At 41.2% G+C, this 17,312-nt stretch overlaps 1 protein-coding gene across 5 annotated transcripts in view; it reads left to right on the top strand.

Annotated features, from left to right (window-relative positions):
- Positions 1-17,312, top strand: part of cep135 (centrosomal protein 135) — a 134,199-nt gene that overhangs the window by 113,100 nt on the left and 3,787 nt on the right. For 4 of the 5 annotated variants that reach the window (XM_063043105.1, XM_063043103.1, XM_063043102.1 and 1 more), the window contains 3 exons: positions 8,106-8,291; positions 9,904-10,113; positions 11,558-11,760. In XM_063043105.1, coding sequence (XP_062899175.1) covers positions 8,106-8,291; positions 9,904-10,113; positions 11,558-11,760 — 599 coding nt within the window. The remainder of the gene's footprint in view (positions 1-8,105; positions 8,292-9,903; positions 10,114-11,557; positions 11,761-17,312) is intronic. The other variant, XM_063043104.1, reaches the window with a different exon arrangement.

Raw genomic sequence — 17,312 nt, 5'->3', positions numbered from 1 at the left:
AGGCAAGTTCTCCAGTCTGCCTGACTGAGCACTGCCGGGACATTTTTCTTGACTGGTACTGCCTCCTTTAATCCCTCCTGCTTTATTGCATCTAAAACAACGGAACACCAGAATATTGCGTTGCCAGTCCTGCCCCTCCTGCAACCAAGTCTCACTAATGGCTAGAATATCATAATTGCTGTATTGATCCATGGCCTGGACTCATGTGCCTTTCCTTTGATACTTCTTGCATTGAGCTATATGCAGCTCAGGACATTAGTCACACCATGCTCAGCCTTGTGATTCCTGACGTATGTGGTCTTAACAACCTCTCTCCACTATCTGTTCTGGCACTCTGGTTCTGATCCCCCTGCAACCCTAGTTTCTACCCCCACCTTCCCTGGAATAGAGCCCAGTGATCTGAAAATCTTATGCCCTCCCCCCTCTCCCAACTCCTTAGCCATGTGTTAAGCTGTATAATCTTACTATTTCTGTCCTCACTAGCACATGGCACAGTTATCAATTCTGCAATCACCACCCTGCATTTAACTTAGTGTCTAACTCCCTGAATTCACTTTGCAGAACCTAGGCACTCTTCTTACCTATGTCATTGGTACCTACATGGCCCAAGACCTCTGGCTGTTTACGCTCCCTCTTAAGAATGCTGAGGACTGAATCTGAGATGTCCTGGTTCCTGGCACCCAGGAGGCAAAAACGATCCAGGAATCTTGTTCTCGTGCACAGGACCTCCTTTCTGGTCTCCTAACTAATGTTCCCCTATCACCATAGCCCGGCTCTTTCTCTTCTGAGTCACAGAGCCAGACTCACTGTCATTGACCTGACTGCTGTGAATTTCCTCTGCTAGGTCACTTGCCCCCGCGAACAGTATCCAAAGTGGTATACCTGTTGTTGGGGAAGGGACACAGGGGTACTCTGCACTGGCTGTTTAACCCCTTTCCCTTTCCTGAGTGTCATCCAGTTTCCTTGGGTGTAACTAGCTCTGTCCATGTATGATAAAGCTGAGGATGAAGCAGCAGGCTTACAAGTAGATGATGGATGTAACATGAGTGTATGAAAGGACAAGCCAATGATTGGGTACAAATGCAGACAGAGCAATGAGTTACTTTGCACCACAGAGGCAAAATTCAAAAGGGCAAAGAATGCAGGACTGAAGGTGATGTACTTAAGTAGGCATAGTATTTGGAAGAAGGTGGATGATCTTAAGCGCAATTAGAGATTGTTTGGTATGACATTGTGGGCATCACTGAGTCGTGGCTGGGAGCTTCACATCAAAGGATATACTTTGTATTGAAAGGACAGGCAGGAAGGCATAGGTGATGGTGTGACTAAGAGATAGAATTACATCTTTAGAAAGAGGTGTCATAGGTTCAGAGAATGTTGAATCTTTGTGGATGGAGTTAAGAAACTGCAAGGGTTAAAAAAAAGGCCATTATGGGAATCATACGTAGACCTCCAAATAGTAGCCAAGATGTGGAGTTGAGATTGCAAAGGGAGCTGGAAAAGGCATGTAATAAGGGTATTTTCACAATTGTAATGGGGCACTTCAATGTACAAGGGGATTGGGAAAATCAGGTTGGTGTCGGATCACAAGAAAGGGAATTTGTTGAATGTCTACGAGATGGCATTTTAGAGCAGCTTGTACTTGAGCCTATTCAGGGAAAGGCTACCTTAGATTGGATATAGTGTAATAACCCAGATCTTAGCGGGGAGCTTAACGTAAGGGAACCCTTAGGAGGGAGTGATCAAAATGGCAGGGGTAGGCAACCGTGGCTGACAAGGGAAGTTGAGGACTGCATAAAAGCCGAGAACTGGGCATATAAGGTAGCAAAAGTGAGTGGGAACTTGGATAATTGGGAAGCTTTTAAACTACAAGAAAAGGCAACTAAAAAGGGCTATGAAAAGGGAAAAGATGAAATATGAAGACAAACTAGCCAATAATATAAAACAGGATACCAAAAGTTTTATCAATTGCATGAAGAGTAAAAGGGGGGGGGGGGGAGTTGATAGTGGACCACTGGAAAATGATGCTGATGAGGTAGTAATGGGGGACAAATAAATGGCAGATAAGCTTGATGGGTACTTTGCATCTGACTTCACTGTGGAAGACACTAGCAGTGTACCAGAGGCCCATGAGTGTCGGGGGGCAGGAGCGAGTGGCATTGCTATTACAAAGGAAAAAGTGCTAGACAAACTCAGATCTTAAGGTGAGTAAGTCACCTGGACTAGATGGACTGCATCCCAAAATCCTGAGCAAGGTTACTGAAGAGATAACGGTTGCATTGTCATGATCGTTCAAGAATCACTTGATTCTGGCATGGGCCCAGAGGACTGGACGATTACAAATGTCACTCCGCTGTTTAAGAAGGGAGGAAGGTAAAATAAAAGAAATTATAGGCCAGTTAGCCTAACCTCAGTGGTTGGGAAAGTGATGGAGTCCATTATTAAGGATGAGGTTTTGGGGTACTTGGAGACTAGTGATAAAATAAGTCAAAGTCAGCAAAATTTCTGTGAAGGGAAATCTTGCCTGATAAATCTATTCAAAGAAATAACAAGCAGGGTGGACAAAGGATAGGCAGTGGATGACATTTACTTGGATTTTCAGAAGGCATTTGATAAAGTGCCACACATGAGGTTGCTTAACAGGATAAAATCCTATGGTGTTGCAGGAAAGTTACTGGCATGGATAGAGGAATGGCTGACAGGAAGGAGGCAGCGAGTGGGAATAAAAGGGGACTTTTCTTAGTTGGCTACCAGTGACTAGTGGTGTTCCTCAGGGGTCAGTATTGGGACCGATAATTTTCACATTGTTTTTCAGTGATTTAGATAATGGAATTGATGGCTTTGTGATAAAATTAGTAGATGATACAAAGATAGGTGGACGGGTAGGTAGTGCTGAAGAAGCAATGCAATTGCAGCAGGACTTGGACAAACTGGAAGAATGGGTAAAAAGTGGCAGATGGAAGACAGTGTTGGGAAATGTATGATAATGCATTTTGCTAGAAGGAACAACAGTGCAGACTATCATCTGAATGGAGTGAAGGTTCAAATATCAGAGGGACTTAGGAGTCCTTGTGCAAGACTCTGAAGATTAATTTACATGTTGAGTCTGTGGTAAGGAAGGCAAATGTAATGTTGACATTTATTTCAATTGGAATGGAAATTAAAAACATGGAAATAATGCTGAGGCTTTATAAGACTCCAGTCACCAGTTGGAGTATTTTCAACAATGGATGTGTTGCCATTGGAGATAGACTCCAGAGGAGGTTCATGAGGAAAATTCTGGGAATGAAGGGGTTAACATATGAGGAGCATTTGGCACCTTTGGGCCTGTACTCACTGGAATTTAGGAGAATGCGTGGGGATCTCACTGAAACCTACTGAATGTTGAAAGGACTAGTTAGGGTAGATGTGGAGAGAATGTTTCCTATGGTGGGGGTATCCAGAATTGAAGGCGCAGCATCAAAATTGAAGGGCATCCTTTTAGAAAAGGGCTAAGGAGGAATTTTTGTAGCCAGGAAGTAGTGAATCTGTGGAATGCACTGCCACAGACTGCGCTGGAGGCCAAGTCTGTGGGTATATTTAAGGCGGAAACCAATCGGTCAAGGTATCAAGGGATTTTGCAAGAGGGCAAGTGTATGGGGTTGAGTGGGATCTGTGATCGGTCGTGATTGAATGGCGGAGCAGATTCAATGGGCTGAATGGCCTTGTTCTGCTCATATGTCTTATGGTCTTACCTATCACCCACTAAGCCTCCCATATGATCCAGTTCCAGCTCCAACTCCAACTCCTTATCGCAGAGTGTTAGCAGCTGCAGTTGGATGCACTTCTCACAGGTGTAGTTGTCAGGGACGCTGAAGGTCTCCCTGCATTCCCATATCCTACAAGAGGAGCATCCAGTATCCTGCCTGGCATCTCTACTGTTCATAACTGAGCAACTATAAAGAAGAAAAAACAAACTGGAAGGGCAAGAAAAAAAAAACAACCTACAGCTTTTTTTGCCTTCTCTCATTCAAGCCTCTCTGAAGTCTTGAAGAGCTCAAGCCTCAATCAATCCCAAATGCTGATTGGCTGCTGCTCAAAGCACCAAACTGCCTTTTCTACTCAGTCCTAGACTAGTTCCCTCCCACCATAGGAAACATCCTCTCCACGTCCACATTATCAAGGCCTTTCACCATTCGATAGGTTTCAATGAGAATCCCCCCTCCCCCCATTCTTCTGAATTCCCAAAATCCCTCTTGTGAACATCTCTGAAACCTCTCCAATGTCAGCATATCCTTCCTTAGTTTAGGGGCTCAAAACTGCTCACAATAGTCCAAGTGAGGCCTTACCAGAATCAGAATCAGGTTTGTTATCACTGGCATGTGTTGTGAAATTTGTTAACTTAGCAGCAGCAGTTCAATGCAGTACATAATATAGAAGAGGGAAAAATGTCAAAGTGCTCTCCACGGTACATCTATAGAAGTTTTTGAGTGTATTTGTTGACATACAAAATCTCTTCAAACTCCTAATGAAGTATAGTCGCTCTCTTGCCACCTTTATAACTGCATTGATATGTTGGGACCAGGTTAGGTCCTCAGAGATCTTGACACCCAGGAACTTGAAACTGCTCTCTCTCTCTCCATTTCAGGCACAGCGCTCAAGCCTGAATAGCTGAACCCCTAGTGGGCTCATCATGAGCTACTCTAGAAAGCCATCTTGTAGGTATTCTACAAATTCACTCACTTGGGATCTAGCACCAACTTGATTTTCCCAATGTACCCACATATTGAAGTCTCCCATGACTATCATAGCTTTGTCCTTTTGACATGCATTTTCTATCTCCTGTTGTAATTTGTAACCCATATCTTTGCTACAGTTTGGAGGCCTGTATATAACTCCCGGAATTATATTACCGGAACCCTCCCCCTCCCTTCCCCTATCCCTATGTCACTCTGCCCACTCCCCCAGCTGCCTATCACCTCCCTCATGGTTCCGCCTCCTTCTACTACCCATTGTGTTTTCCCCTTTTCCTTCTTCACCTTTCCTGCGTATCTCCTCCCTGCCTCCCTTCCCCCACCCTTTATCTTTCCCCTTACTGGTTTTTCACCTGGAACCTACCAGCCTTCTCCTTCCCACTCTCCCCCCACCTTCTTTATAGGGCCTCTACCCCTTCCCTCTACAGTCCTGATGAAGGGTTCCGGCCCGAAACGTCAACCGATCTTTTCCACGGATGCTGCCCGACCTGTTGAGTTCCTCCAGTGTGTTGTGAGTGTTGCTTTGATACAGTGTGTATCCTTGGATGTTAAGCTCCCAGCTATAATCTTCTTTAGCCACGACTCAGTGATGCCGTCAACATAGTACTTGCCAATCTCTAACTGCTGCACATTCATCAACCTCATTCCTTAAACTGGGTGCACTCAAATATGATACCATTCCTGTGTTCAATGCCCTTTTCAATGTTATCCTGCTTTTACATTGCAACATCGCATTAATTGCAATTTTGCCCTATCATCAGCAGTCTCACTAGACACTGCTCCTGTTGTAAACCAACTACCACATCCTCAGCCCTATCACTGGTCCCCATCCCCCTGCCAACTTAGTTGAAACCCTCCTGAACAGCTGTAGCAAACCCACCTGCAAGGATATTGGTAACCCTCAGGTTCAGGTTATTCTTTCCGCAGAAGCAATCCCAGTAATCCAGAAATATGAATCCTTGCCCCCTGGATCAGTTCCTTAGCCACACATTTACCCTCATTCTTACCCCCACTGGTGTGTGGCACAGGCACCAATCCAGAGATTACCATCCTGGAAGTCCTGCTTTTCAACTTTCTGCCAAGCTCCCTAAAATTTCTCTTCAGGACCTCCTTGCCTTTCCTACCTGTCATTGGTGCCAATAAGTACTAAGACTTCTGGCTGCTCACCCTCCTGCTTCAGAATGCTGTGGACCCGAGGCATTGCTGACTCTGGTACCTGGGAGGCAACATATCATCCGGGAGTCTCTTTCAAATCCACAGAATCTTGCCTCAATTCCTGTAACTATGGAATCTCCTATTACTACTGCAGTCCTCTGCGCCTCTCTTCTGAGCCACAGTGCCAGAGACCTAGTTGCTGTGACTCCTCCTGGTTGGACATCCCCCTCAATGGTTTCCAAAGCGCTATACTTATTTTTGAGGGGATCTGCCACAGGGGTACTCTGTCCCGTCTGCCCATTCCCCTTCCTTTTTCTGACAGCCACCCAGTTAATTGTCTCCTGCAACTTGGGGGTGACTCCTATCTATCATTTTCTCAGTCTCCTGTATGAGCCGAATGTCATTGAGCTGCAGCTTGGTGCGCCTGGTGCAAGTGTGGTTATCTGGGAGGCTGTAGCTCTTCCAGAATTCCCATATCTTATACAAAGAACATAACACTATCCCTGGTGTCATACTCTCTACTCTAACTGTGCCCGACCAGACAGGGGACGAAGAGTAAAAAAGAAGAAAACGCTTGCCAGATAGTTTGTCGCCCAGGTCTGATGAGCCAAAGCCAAAACCGCCCCACTCTAACATGTGGACCTTTCACACAATGGCCAGTTATGCTTTTCACTGCCTTATGTTAATTCCACCTTGCTATTGAATCCCATGCACTGGCAACAATTCAAACTCTGCTTCATTGTTACTTAAGTCCCAACTCATTGAACAGCTGCTCAATCCCAATATAGGCTCAGCAGCACAAAAGTTTTGTTTTAATACAGAAACTATAACAATGAATACTCAAAATCTTTTTATTAAAGTAATTCATTACAGAGCTCGCACACACGTAATACTGAAAATGTGTTGTTCCAGAAATTAGGAATTTGTGTTTAATTTTCTGTGCTTTCTAATATGCTGGTGCCCTTATTGAGGACACCACTTTATATCTCAATATAAGACAGCTGTTCCTCTTCATGTGGTTCCATCCAAATTGAAATGATAGATCATAGGTATTCAGTTCCTGAGTCTCACACTGTACCCTTGAACAATTGTTGACAGACAGCTCTCGAAGAGGAGGGATAATTCTTAGTTTTCTCTTAAATAACTCCTGCTTTATTAAGAAAAAAATGTTTAAGGAAGTTTTATCAATATTTTCTATATTTTTAAATTGTAAATTGGAAACCACTGAATTGGCCAGTGATTGTTACGAGGGGGGAAGAAAAGTAGATCTGTCAAATTAGGTTGTTTTATACCTTAAAAAATGAATAAATATGAGTTAAGATTAGTCTGTACTTATTTTGCAGATGACACAAAGATTGGTGACTTTGTGCATAGTATGGACGATTATCATAGGCTACAACGAGATTATAGACAGGTGCAGAGCTGAGTAGAGAGATGGCAGATGTAGTTTAATCTGGAAAAGTGAAGTGATACACTTTGTAAGGTCGAACTTGAAGGAGTACAAGGCTAATGGCAGGATATGTAGCAGAGTGGAGGAGCAAAGGTGTCTAGGGGTCTAAGTCCATCGAACCCTCAGAGTTGTCACACAGGTTGATAGGATGGTGAAGAAGACCTGTGGTGTGTTGGCCTTCATTTGACAGCATTGTTTTCGTGAGCCGCAAGGAGATATTGCAGCTCTATAAAACTTTGGTCAAGCCACACTTGGAGCGTTGTGTTCAGACCTGGTTGCCTCATTATAGGAAGGATGTGAAAGCTTTAGAGAAAGTGCAGAGGAGATATACCAGGATGTTGCCTGGATTAGAGAACATGCCTTATGAGGAATGCTGAGCAAGCTAGGTCTTTTCTCTTTGGAGTTAAGGAGGATGAGAGGTGATTTGATAGAGGTTTATAAGGTTATAAGAAGCACAGACAAAGTGGACAACCAGTGTTGACAAATACAGTTTAGGTGAGATATCGGGGGCAGGTTTTTTACAGACAGTGGTCTGTGATTAGCATGCACTGCCTGGGGGTAATGAAAGAGGCTTATACAATAATTACATTTAAGAGACTCGGGTTCATGGTTATAAGAAAAATGCAGGGTTATGGACTATGTAGGAGGGAAGGGTTAGGTTGATTGTTGGCAGGTTTATGTAGATCAGCACAACATCATGGGCTGTACTGTTCTATGTTTTATGTTCATCTTGAGATGTCTATGCTTAAGTTTCTTTTAAATAATAGGAACAAGAGCTTCATCACATGCTGGAGCAGTTCCGACTGGCAACTAACCAGGCTGAAAACTGGGAGCATAAGGCCCATCAGGCAGAGGGAGAGAGCAGTTCAATTCGCTTGGAGCTCCTGTCTGTAGATACAGAAAGACGACATCTTGAGGAGAAAGTGGTCAAGCTCGAAAGGGAAATACAAGAGGTATTCCAAAAGATGTACGGGTTAGAGGGTTAATTGGTCACATGGGTGTAATTGGGTTGCACAGGCTCACTGGGCTGGAAGGGGCCTATCTCTGTGCTGTTTCTCTAAATGTAAAAATTGATTAATTAGATTTAGGATTCCTGCCTGTGATTTAGAAATGGTTCTTGACAGAATCCTCAAGAAGGTATCCACAAGCTTGTATATATTTCATGCTGTGGACTTTTAAAAACCAGCTATCTTTCTTCTAAAATCATTACTGCAAAGTGGAGCAGAAAGTTAGTAACCATTGCTTTAACAAGTCTTGACTTAGAGTGGAAAATGGTCATGAAATCTGATTGGCTGATAAAACAAATCATGTTCTGACGTAAACTTTAATAATTGCTATTCGTTAACTGGTTTATTGAAAAACTTTTTATTATGCCTTATTGCAGTGGGTGTTCATTTACATGTTGATTCAACTAGTCATGTTCTCTAACTTCAGTAGTATATGTTTTCTTTCTTTCTTTTTAAATCTTTTTATTAAATAAGTATACAAAAAGGTAAACCATATAGACACTAATACATTGTTAGAATATAATAAAATTACAGAAGATATTAATGCAAAAAAAATACTACAAACAATGTAATTTAAACATAACATACCAAGGTAACATAATAGTATACTAATTTTATATATATATCAATGGAGAAAAAGAAAAAAAAACCCAAAAAAAAACCCACCGTGCAACTAACTAAAAGCAACGCAAAGCAATGGGCTAACTTGAAACCAAACAGAGTTAAACTTAAAATCACGTCCTCAATCCCGACCTCCATTAAAAACAGTGAAAAAAAACAAGAAGGGTATATATTACATTAAATGAAAATATTGAATAAAAGATCTCCAAGTCTGTTCAAATTTAAATGAGGAGTCATAAAGATTGCTTCTAATTTTCTCCAAATTCAAGCATAATATCGTCTGAGAAAACCAAAAAAAGGTAGTTGGAGCATTAAGCTCTTTCCAATGTTGTAAGATACATCTTTTCGCCATTAAAGTAAGAAATGCAATCATTCTACGGGCTGAAGGGGAGAGATTACTGGAAATTTTAGGTAGTCCAAAGATAGCAGTAATAGGGTGAGGAGAGATATCTATATTCAATACCTTGGAGATAATATTAAAAATGTCTCTCCAAAAAGTTTCCAAAGTAGGGCAAGACCAAAACATATGAGTTAAAGAGGCTATCTGCCCCGGACATCTATCCCAAAAAGGATTAATATGAGAATAAAAGTAGTATATATTTTCAAGCACACTTCCTTTTAAGTTTATATTGTCCTGATGTTTTCTTCTTCCTATTATCTGTTCTCATTATTTGTTCATGTAATACATTTCTTCTGTTGGCTACATTTCTCTATTGTTTTCTAGCATGTAAACTGTCTACACTTTGAGATCAAATGCTGTTCCAGGAGCTACTCAGTGGAAGGCTGTACTGAAAATAGTTTACAAAATGCTTTATTTTTACTTTATTTTGCTGATAGCTTACCTCTTAACCTACATTGTAAAGGTTATTTGTTTCAAGATTAACGTGCTAACTATATGCTTGTTTTTGTGTATGTAACCACAAATTCTTCAAACTAGCACATATCTGCCCAACAAGCTTATGAGAAAGAAATAACAAATTCTGCTAAAAGCATGTCCAAACTGGAGGAAGAGCTACGACAGACACAAGCTGAAAAATCTCGTGTGTTCGGAGATTTGTCTGCAATCAGGGAACTTTGTGCCCAACTAGATTCTAATAAGGACACCCTGTCACGGCAGCTTACTTCTAAAAGCATGGAACATGAAAGGGTATGGCTTGATAACATTAACAGTAATATTACAGGTGTATCTTTAGATGCATATTTTATCTCCCATTAGAGTTCCTTCTGTAATTTTAGTCCAGATGGTTCAGAATCAAAGCAGCTTACAAAGTGGGAAATTTTAAGAATTAGAACAAGTCTTAAGGAAAATGAACTTATTGTAATTTGTTCCTTGTTTTAATTTATGTTTTCCTTTTGATCAAATAGAATGCAGGTGACTCTCCCTCCTCAACATACACTCAGTGGACACTTTATTAGGTACATGAGTGGAACCCGGTTCTGCTGTTGTAGCCCATCTTCAAAGTTTGTTGTTTTTGTGCATTCAGAGATGTTCTTCTGCACACCACCATTGCAATGCATTTCTGTTGCTGTTGCCTTCCTGTCAACTTGAACCATACTGGCCATTCTCCTCTGACCTCTCTCGTAAAAGCGTTTTCACTCACAGAATTGAACAGCTGCTCATTGGGTTTTTCTAAATTGTTTTTCGCACCAAACTGTAAACTCCAGAGATTGGTGTGTCTAAAAATCCCAGGAGATCAGCAGTTTCTGAGATACTCAAACTACCCCATTTGGGACCAACAATTATTGCATGGTTAGAGTCACTTAGATCACATTTCTTCTCCATTCTAATGTTTGGTCTGAACCTCATAACCATGCCTGCATGCTTTTATGCATTGAGTTGCTGCTACAAATTGGCTAATTAAATATTTGCATTAAAGAGCAAGTGTACCTAATGGCCACTGAGTGTGTATTATATGTAAAGAAGCATGAGTTGAAAGAAAGGTTGTTGATTTATCTACTTTTTTCACAAAAGTTCTATGAGAGGAAATTCTATTCTGTATCTCAGTTTTTAGTTGTGAATTTTCGTTACCTGAGTGGTTATAATTTGTTGGGGGGGGGAGGGGTTGCCTTTATAATGAAAATGTACATCAGCTAAATAGATGGCTTACAGAATATTATTGCTCATTTTTCCTCTTCCCTTCTCACATATCCTGCCTATACCATACATCCGACTGGGTAAAGAAACTGAGGCACCGTTTTCTGAAGTAAACTGTTCCTCCATTTTTGAGGCAAATTCAGTTAGCTTTAGCTATATAATGGTACCTTTCACAATAATATTTTTGCACCCTACAGTACTTACTATAATTTTAACTAATGGCCCAAGCAAATTACAAACTAAATTTACATTGGATTACTGATTTCTGATTAGGTTTGAGATCTTCTAATCAAGTTAATCATATCCTTCAGTTACCCAAGTATAACATTAAACTTCCTAGCATCTTCTGTACCTTCTGAGTTTCACTGCTATTTTCAATTTACTAGATAATTTAGTGAAGATCTTGATTAATTTTCTTAATCTTTCCTTGTTCTGATGAAACTGCTGGGTTATGTATTTTTTGTTCTCTCAATACATTTTCTTAACATCTTTACAGGCTATAAGTGAACTAGAAGATATAAAGGCTGAAAATGAACTTATAAAGAAACAGCTGAGCAGTGAAAGGGTCACCATAAAGAACCTTGAGACATTGTTAACATCAACACGTGAAAAGGAGCTTCAGTGTCACCTCATAAAGCATGAAAAAGAGTCAGAGATACAGCTTCTTGCAGACAAGCTTTCTCTCGCAGAAAGCAAAGTGTGAGTGATTCTTACTTAATGGTCAGTGGCCAATTATGATAGCTTTTCTTTGTCCAAATACTTAAATGGTTTGGTGAACACTTCTCAAATTTAAACCAGCTGTTATTCGAATTTCATTGTTTGGGAAACATTAGATGCTCTCACTATTAAAACATATAAAAGTTTAAAACATCATTTAAAAATAGAACTTATTCTTGTCATTGAGTACTACAGCACAGAAATAGGCCCTCTGGTCCATCTTGTGCCATCTACCTGCGCCCCAACCATATCCTTTAAAACCCTCCATCCATGTACCTAACCAAACTTTTCTTTACTATCACAATTGAACCTGCATCTGCTACTTCCACTTGCAGCTCATTCCACACTTGCACCACCCTCTAAGTGAAGTTTTCCCTCCGATTTCTCTTAAATATTTCACCTTTCATCCTAAACCCATAACCTCTTGTTGTAGTCTCCCTCAACCTGAATGAATTAACCCTATCAGTACCCCTCATGATTTTGTATACTCTCATCCCCTCTATCTTTTGCACTCCAGGGAATAAAGTCCTAATCTATTCAAGTTTTCCCCATAACTCAGGTCCTCAATTCTTTGCAAATCTGTACTCTTTCAAGCTCATTGATATCTTTCCTGTAGTTAGGTGACCAGAACTGCACACAATACACCAAATTCAGACTCTCCAATGTCATGTATATCTTCAACATAACATCCCACTCTTTTACTCAATGCCTTGGTTTATGAAGGCCAGTGTGCCAAAAGCTCCCTTTAGGGACTTTGTAGGAATCACAATCAGGTTTATTATCACCGGCATGTGATGTGAAACTTGTTAACTTTATGAATTATAAATCTGCCTCGCATTTCAAAGCCCTACCATTCTCTGTGTAGGTCTTGCCCTGGTTTGTCCTCCCAAAGCATACCTTACACGTGTCTCTATTAAATTCCATCTGTCATTTCTTAGCCTATTTTCACAGTTGATTAAGATTCAGCTGCAAAACCTTCCTCACTGTCCACTGCCTCACTGCAATCTTGATGTTGTTTGCAAATTTTCTAATCTGGATTTCAAAGATTAAAAGATTAATAAAGAAGTAAATAATGAAACTAACGCAGATCCTTGTGGCTAGCTGTAAAGATTTTACGTTCATTGTGCTCTGGCCTCCTACCATGAGTTGCTTGCATTGCGGCAGACATTATTGACAGGATCTCTGCAAATTTCCACCGGAGAGGCATAACAAACTTTTTTTTGTTTGCTTTCGAAGAGCATGGGCACCTTGCCAGTGACAACAGAGTTGGGCTGTTAGGCTTAATATTTTTTATCTTTCAGCTTGTGCCTTAATCTTGTGTGCATGTCTTCCTTTATTCAGCACTATGTGGAATGCTGAAAACAATAGCCAGAAAAATTGGTTAGCATGCTGTCTGTAAGAGTTCTCAAATGTAATTGACTGTTCATCCAGCTTGACAGTCTCGCAGCAGCTGAGTGTCAGGAATCCCCTTGAACTGAAGCTGCTGAAGAAAGGCAAGTTCATGCCTTGGAGAGGCCTAGATTTGAGTGGCAAGCCATAATTTACAAAATCTAGCCTTTGCCTCATCAATAATACGAAGTTCCTAAAAGGAGGGCAGAATTATTAGATAAATCACAAGAACACTTGCCATATACTCCTATTTTTTCTTTTGGATCTTTTCTGTTAATTCTTGACCTCTCTTCACAAGAGAGGCCACTCTTAACTTGCTAGTGGAAGTTTTTTTATCGGCAGGTAGGAGAGAAGTTGCAGGTCTACTGACAAACTTCAGTTTAAATATCTCAATTTTTTTCTATAGACATGCTAAAATTTACAATGGATTGTATGTATCCATTTCCAAAAACTCATACAATCATCAAAATACATGAATACAAATGAATACATTTTGTGTGTATTGTTTTGATTTCCAGTATCTGCAGATTTTCTCTTTGTGATTGTAAAGAGATTGAGTTTAATTGTTATAAATCTGTAGTGATATTCTGAACCCACTGGTGATTTCCTTGTAATTTCATAAAGTTTTTTGTGGCATCTTAATTTTAGATAAAGGATGGAAAACTTGAATTGCTTTACCTTTCATTACTAAAGCTACATTAGAGCCAATTAATGATGTGGCCACTGTAAAATTCCACGTCGTCTATCAAGTGCTAGAATAGTGATTTATTAATCTCAATTTTGCTGTTTGGATACAAGATGTGTCACCAGAGAGAATGATCTGAAGCTCAAGTACACTCTTGTACTCTCAACTAGTGCATATTGCTGAACAGAAAATTGTTATTCTGCTTCCAAAGAGGCTTCTAGTTCCTGCATATAGTTGATTGTTAATTTTCCATTCTAAGAACAGTAATTGCAAGTTTTTTTTGAAACCCTATTCTAAATAACAACAGACGTATTTTTGATAAACTGCCTGCAAATATGCAAAATTTTGTTTTTTTACTGGATGAGTAACTCAGTCTTTTATATGAGAAATTTATTCCATTGGGGGATAAATAATACAAAATAACAGAAACCAAGAAACATAGAAGATAGAATAGTACAGCGCAGTACAGGCCCTTCGGCCCACAATGTTGTGCCGACCCTCAAACCCTGCCTCCCATATAAACCCCCACCTTAAATTCCTCCATATACCTGTCTAGTAGTCTCTTAAACTTCACTAGTGTATCTGCCTCCACTACTGACTCAGGCAGTGCATTCCATGCACCAACCACTCTCTGAGTAAAAAACCTTCCTCTAATATCCCCCTTGAACTTCCCACCCCTTACCTTAAAGCCATGTCCTCTTTTATTGAGCAGTGGTGCCCTGGGGACGAGGCGCTGGCTATCCACTCTTATCTATTCCTCTTATTATCTTGTACACCTCTATCGTGTCTCCTCTCATCCTCCTTCTCTCCAAAGAGTAAAGCCCTAGCTCCCTTAATCTCTGATCATAATGCATACTTTCTAAACCAGGCAGTATCCTGGTAAATATCCTCTGTACCCTTTCCAATACTTCCATATCCTTCCTATAGTGAGGTGACCAGAACTGGACACAGTACTCCAAGTGTGGCCTAACCAGAGTTTTATAGAGCTGCATCATTACATCGCGACTCTTAAACTCTATCCCTCGACTTATGAAAGCTAACACCCCATAAGCTTTCTTAACTACCCTATCCACCTGTGAGGCAACTTTCAGGGATCTGTGGACATGTACCCCGAGATCCCTCTGCTCCTCCACACTGCCAAGTATCCTGCCATTTACTTTGTACTCTGCCTTGGAGTTTGTCCTTCCAAAGTGTACCACCTCACACTTCTCCGGGTTGAACTCCATCTGCCACTTCTCAGCTCACTTCTGCATCCTATCAATGTCTCTCTGCAATCTTTGACAATCCTCTACACTATCTACAACATCACCAACCTTTGTGTCGTCTGCAAATTTGCCAACCCACCCTTCTACCCCCACATCCAGGTCGTTAATAAAAATCATGAAAAGTAGAGGTCCCAGAACAGATCCTTGTGGGACACCACTAGTCACAATCCTCCAATCTGAATGTACTCCCTCCACCACGACCCTCTGCCTTCTGAATCCACCTGGCCAAACTTCCCTGGATCCCATGCCTTCTAACTTCCTGAATAAGCCTACCGTGTGGAACCTTGTCAAATGCCTTACTAAAATCCATATAGATCACATCCACTGCACTACCCTCATCTATATGCCTGGTCATCTCCTCAAAGAACTCTACCAGGCTTGTTAGACACGATCTGCCCTTCACAAAGCCATGCTGACTGTCCCTGATCAGACCATGATTCTCTAAATGCCTATAGATCCTATCTCTAAGAATCTTTTCCAATAGCTTTCCCACCACAGACGTAAGGCTCACTGGTCTATAATTACCCAGACTATCCCTACTACCTTTTTTGAACAAGGGGACAACATTCGCCTCCCTCCAATCCTCCGGTACCATTCCCATGGACAATGAGGACATAAAGATCCTAGCCAGAGGCTCAGCAATCTCTTCTCTCGCCTCTTGTAGCAGCCTGGGGAATATTCTGTCAGGCCCTGGGGACTTATCTGTCCTAATGTATTTTAACAACTCCAACACCTCCTCTCCCTTAATATCAACATGCTCCAGAACATCAACCTTACTCATATTATCCTCACCATCATCAAGATCCCTCTCATTGGTGAATACCGAAGAGAAGTATTCACTGAGGACCTCGCTCACTTCCACAGCCTTCAGGCACATCTCCCCACCTTTATCTGTAATCGGTCCTACCTTCACTCCTGTCATCCTTTTTTTCTTCACATAATTGAAGAAATCCTTGGGGATTTCCTTTACCCTACTCGCCAAGGACTTCTCATGTCCTCTTCTTGCTCTTCTCAGCCCCTTCTTAAGCTCCTTTCTTGCTGCCCTATATTCCTCAATAGACCCATCTGATCCTTGCTTCCTAAACCTCATGTATGCTGCCTTCTTCCACCTGACTAGATTTTCACTTGTCACCCATGGTTCCTTCACCCTACCATTCTTTATCTTCCTCACCGGGACAAATTTATCCCTAACATCTGGCAAGAGATCTCTAAGCATCGACCACATGTCCTTAGTATATTTCCCTGCAAAAACATCATCCCAATTCACACCTGCAAGTTCTAGCCTTATAGCCTCATAATTTGCCTTTCCCCAATTAAAAATTTTCCTGTCCTCTCTGATTCTATCCTTTTCCATGATAATGCTAAAGGCCAGGGAGCGGTGGTCACTGTCCCCCAGATGCTCACCCACTGAGAGATCTGTGACCTGACCCGGTTCATTACCAAGTACCAGATCTAGTATGGCATTTCCCCTGGTCGCCTGTCCACATACTGTGACAGGAATCCATCCTGGACACATTTAACAAATTCTGCCCCATCTAAACCCTTGGAACTAATCAGGTGCCAATCAATATTAGGGAAGTTAAAGTCACCCATGATAACAACCCTGTTATTTTTGCACCTTTCCAAAATCTGCCTCCCAATCTGTTCCTCTATATCTCTGCTGCTACCAGGGGGCCTATAGAATACCCCCAATAGAGTAACTGCTCCCTTCCTGTTCCTGACTTCCACCCATACTGACTCAAAAGAGGATCCTGCTACTTTACCCACCCTTTCTGTAGCCGTAATAGTATCCCTGACCAGTAATGACACCCCTCCTCCCCTTTTTCCGCCCTCTGTGATATATTTACTATTTATTCAATTTATGTATGGCTATTGAAATAAATTGCTATTCCTCTACCTGAGATGTGAACAGTTTAAGAGGCCAAAGTGGAGAGGTCAAAGTAGGAGTGGATGGGGAATTAAAATGACAAGTAACTGGCCCGGGCCTCATTTCAGCAATATCAGATGTTTGACCTTACATTATTGTGTTGGAACTAAGTTCTAACGGAAAATTTAGGTTTTTTTCTCTTCATCTAGTTAATTCCTTCATTTCAGACTTTCAACATTTCAGGTATTCCGTGTCATTGGTTCCTCACACATTTCCTATTGGTATCTACTTCCCTTAAAAATGGTAACTGACATTTTGACGTTCTGCT

Source organism: Mobula hypostoma, chromosome 3 (genome assembly GCF_963921235.1).
Source record: "Mobula hypostoma chromosome 3, sMobHyp1.1, whole genome shotgun sequence".
Taxonomy (NCBI): Eukaryota; Metazoa; Chordata; class Chondrichthyes; order Myliobatiformes; family Myliobatidae; genus Mobula; species Mobula hypostoma.
The sequence above is the reverse complement of the archived record's forward strand: the minus strand, read 5'-3'. Positions and strand labels throughout refer to the sequence as shown.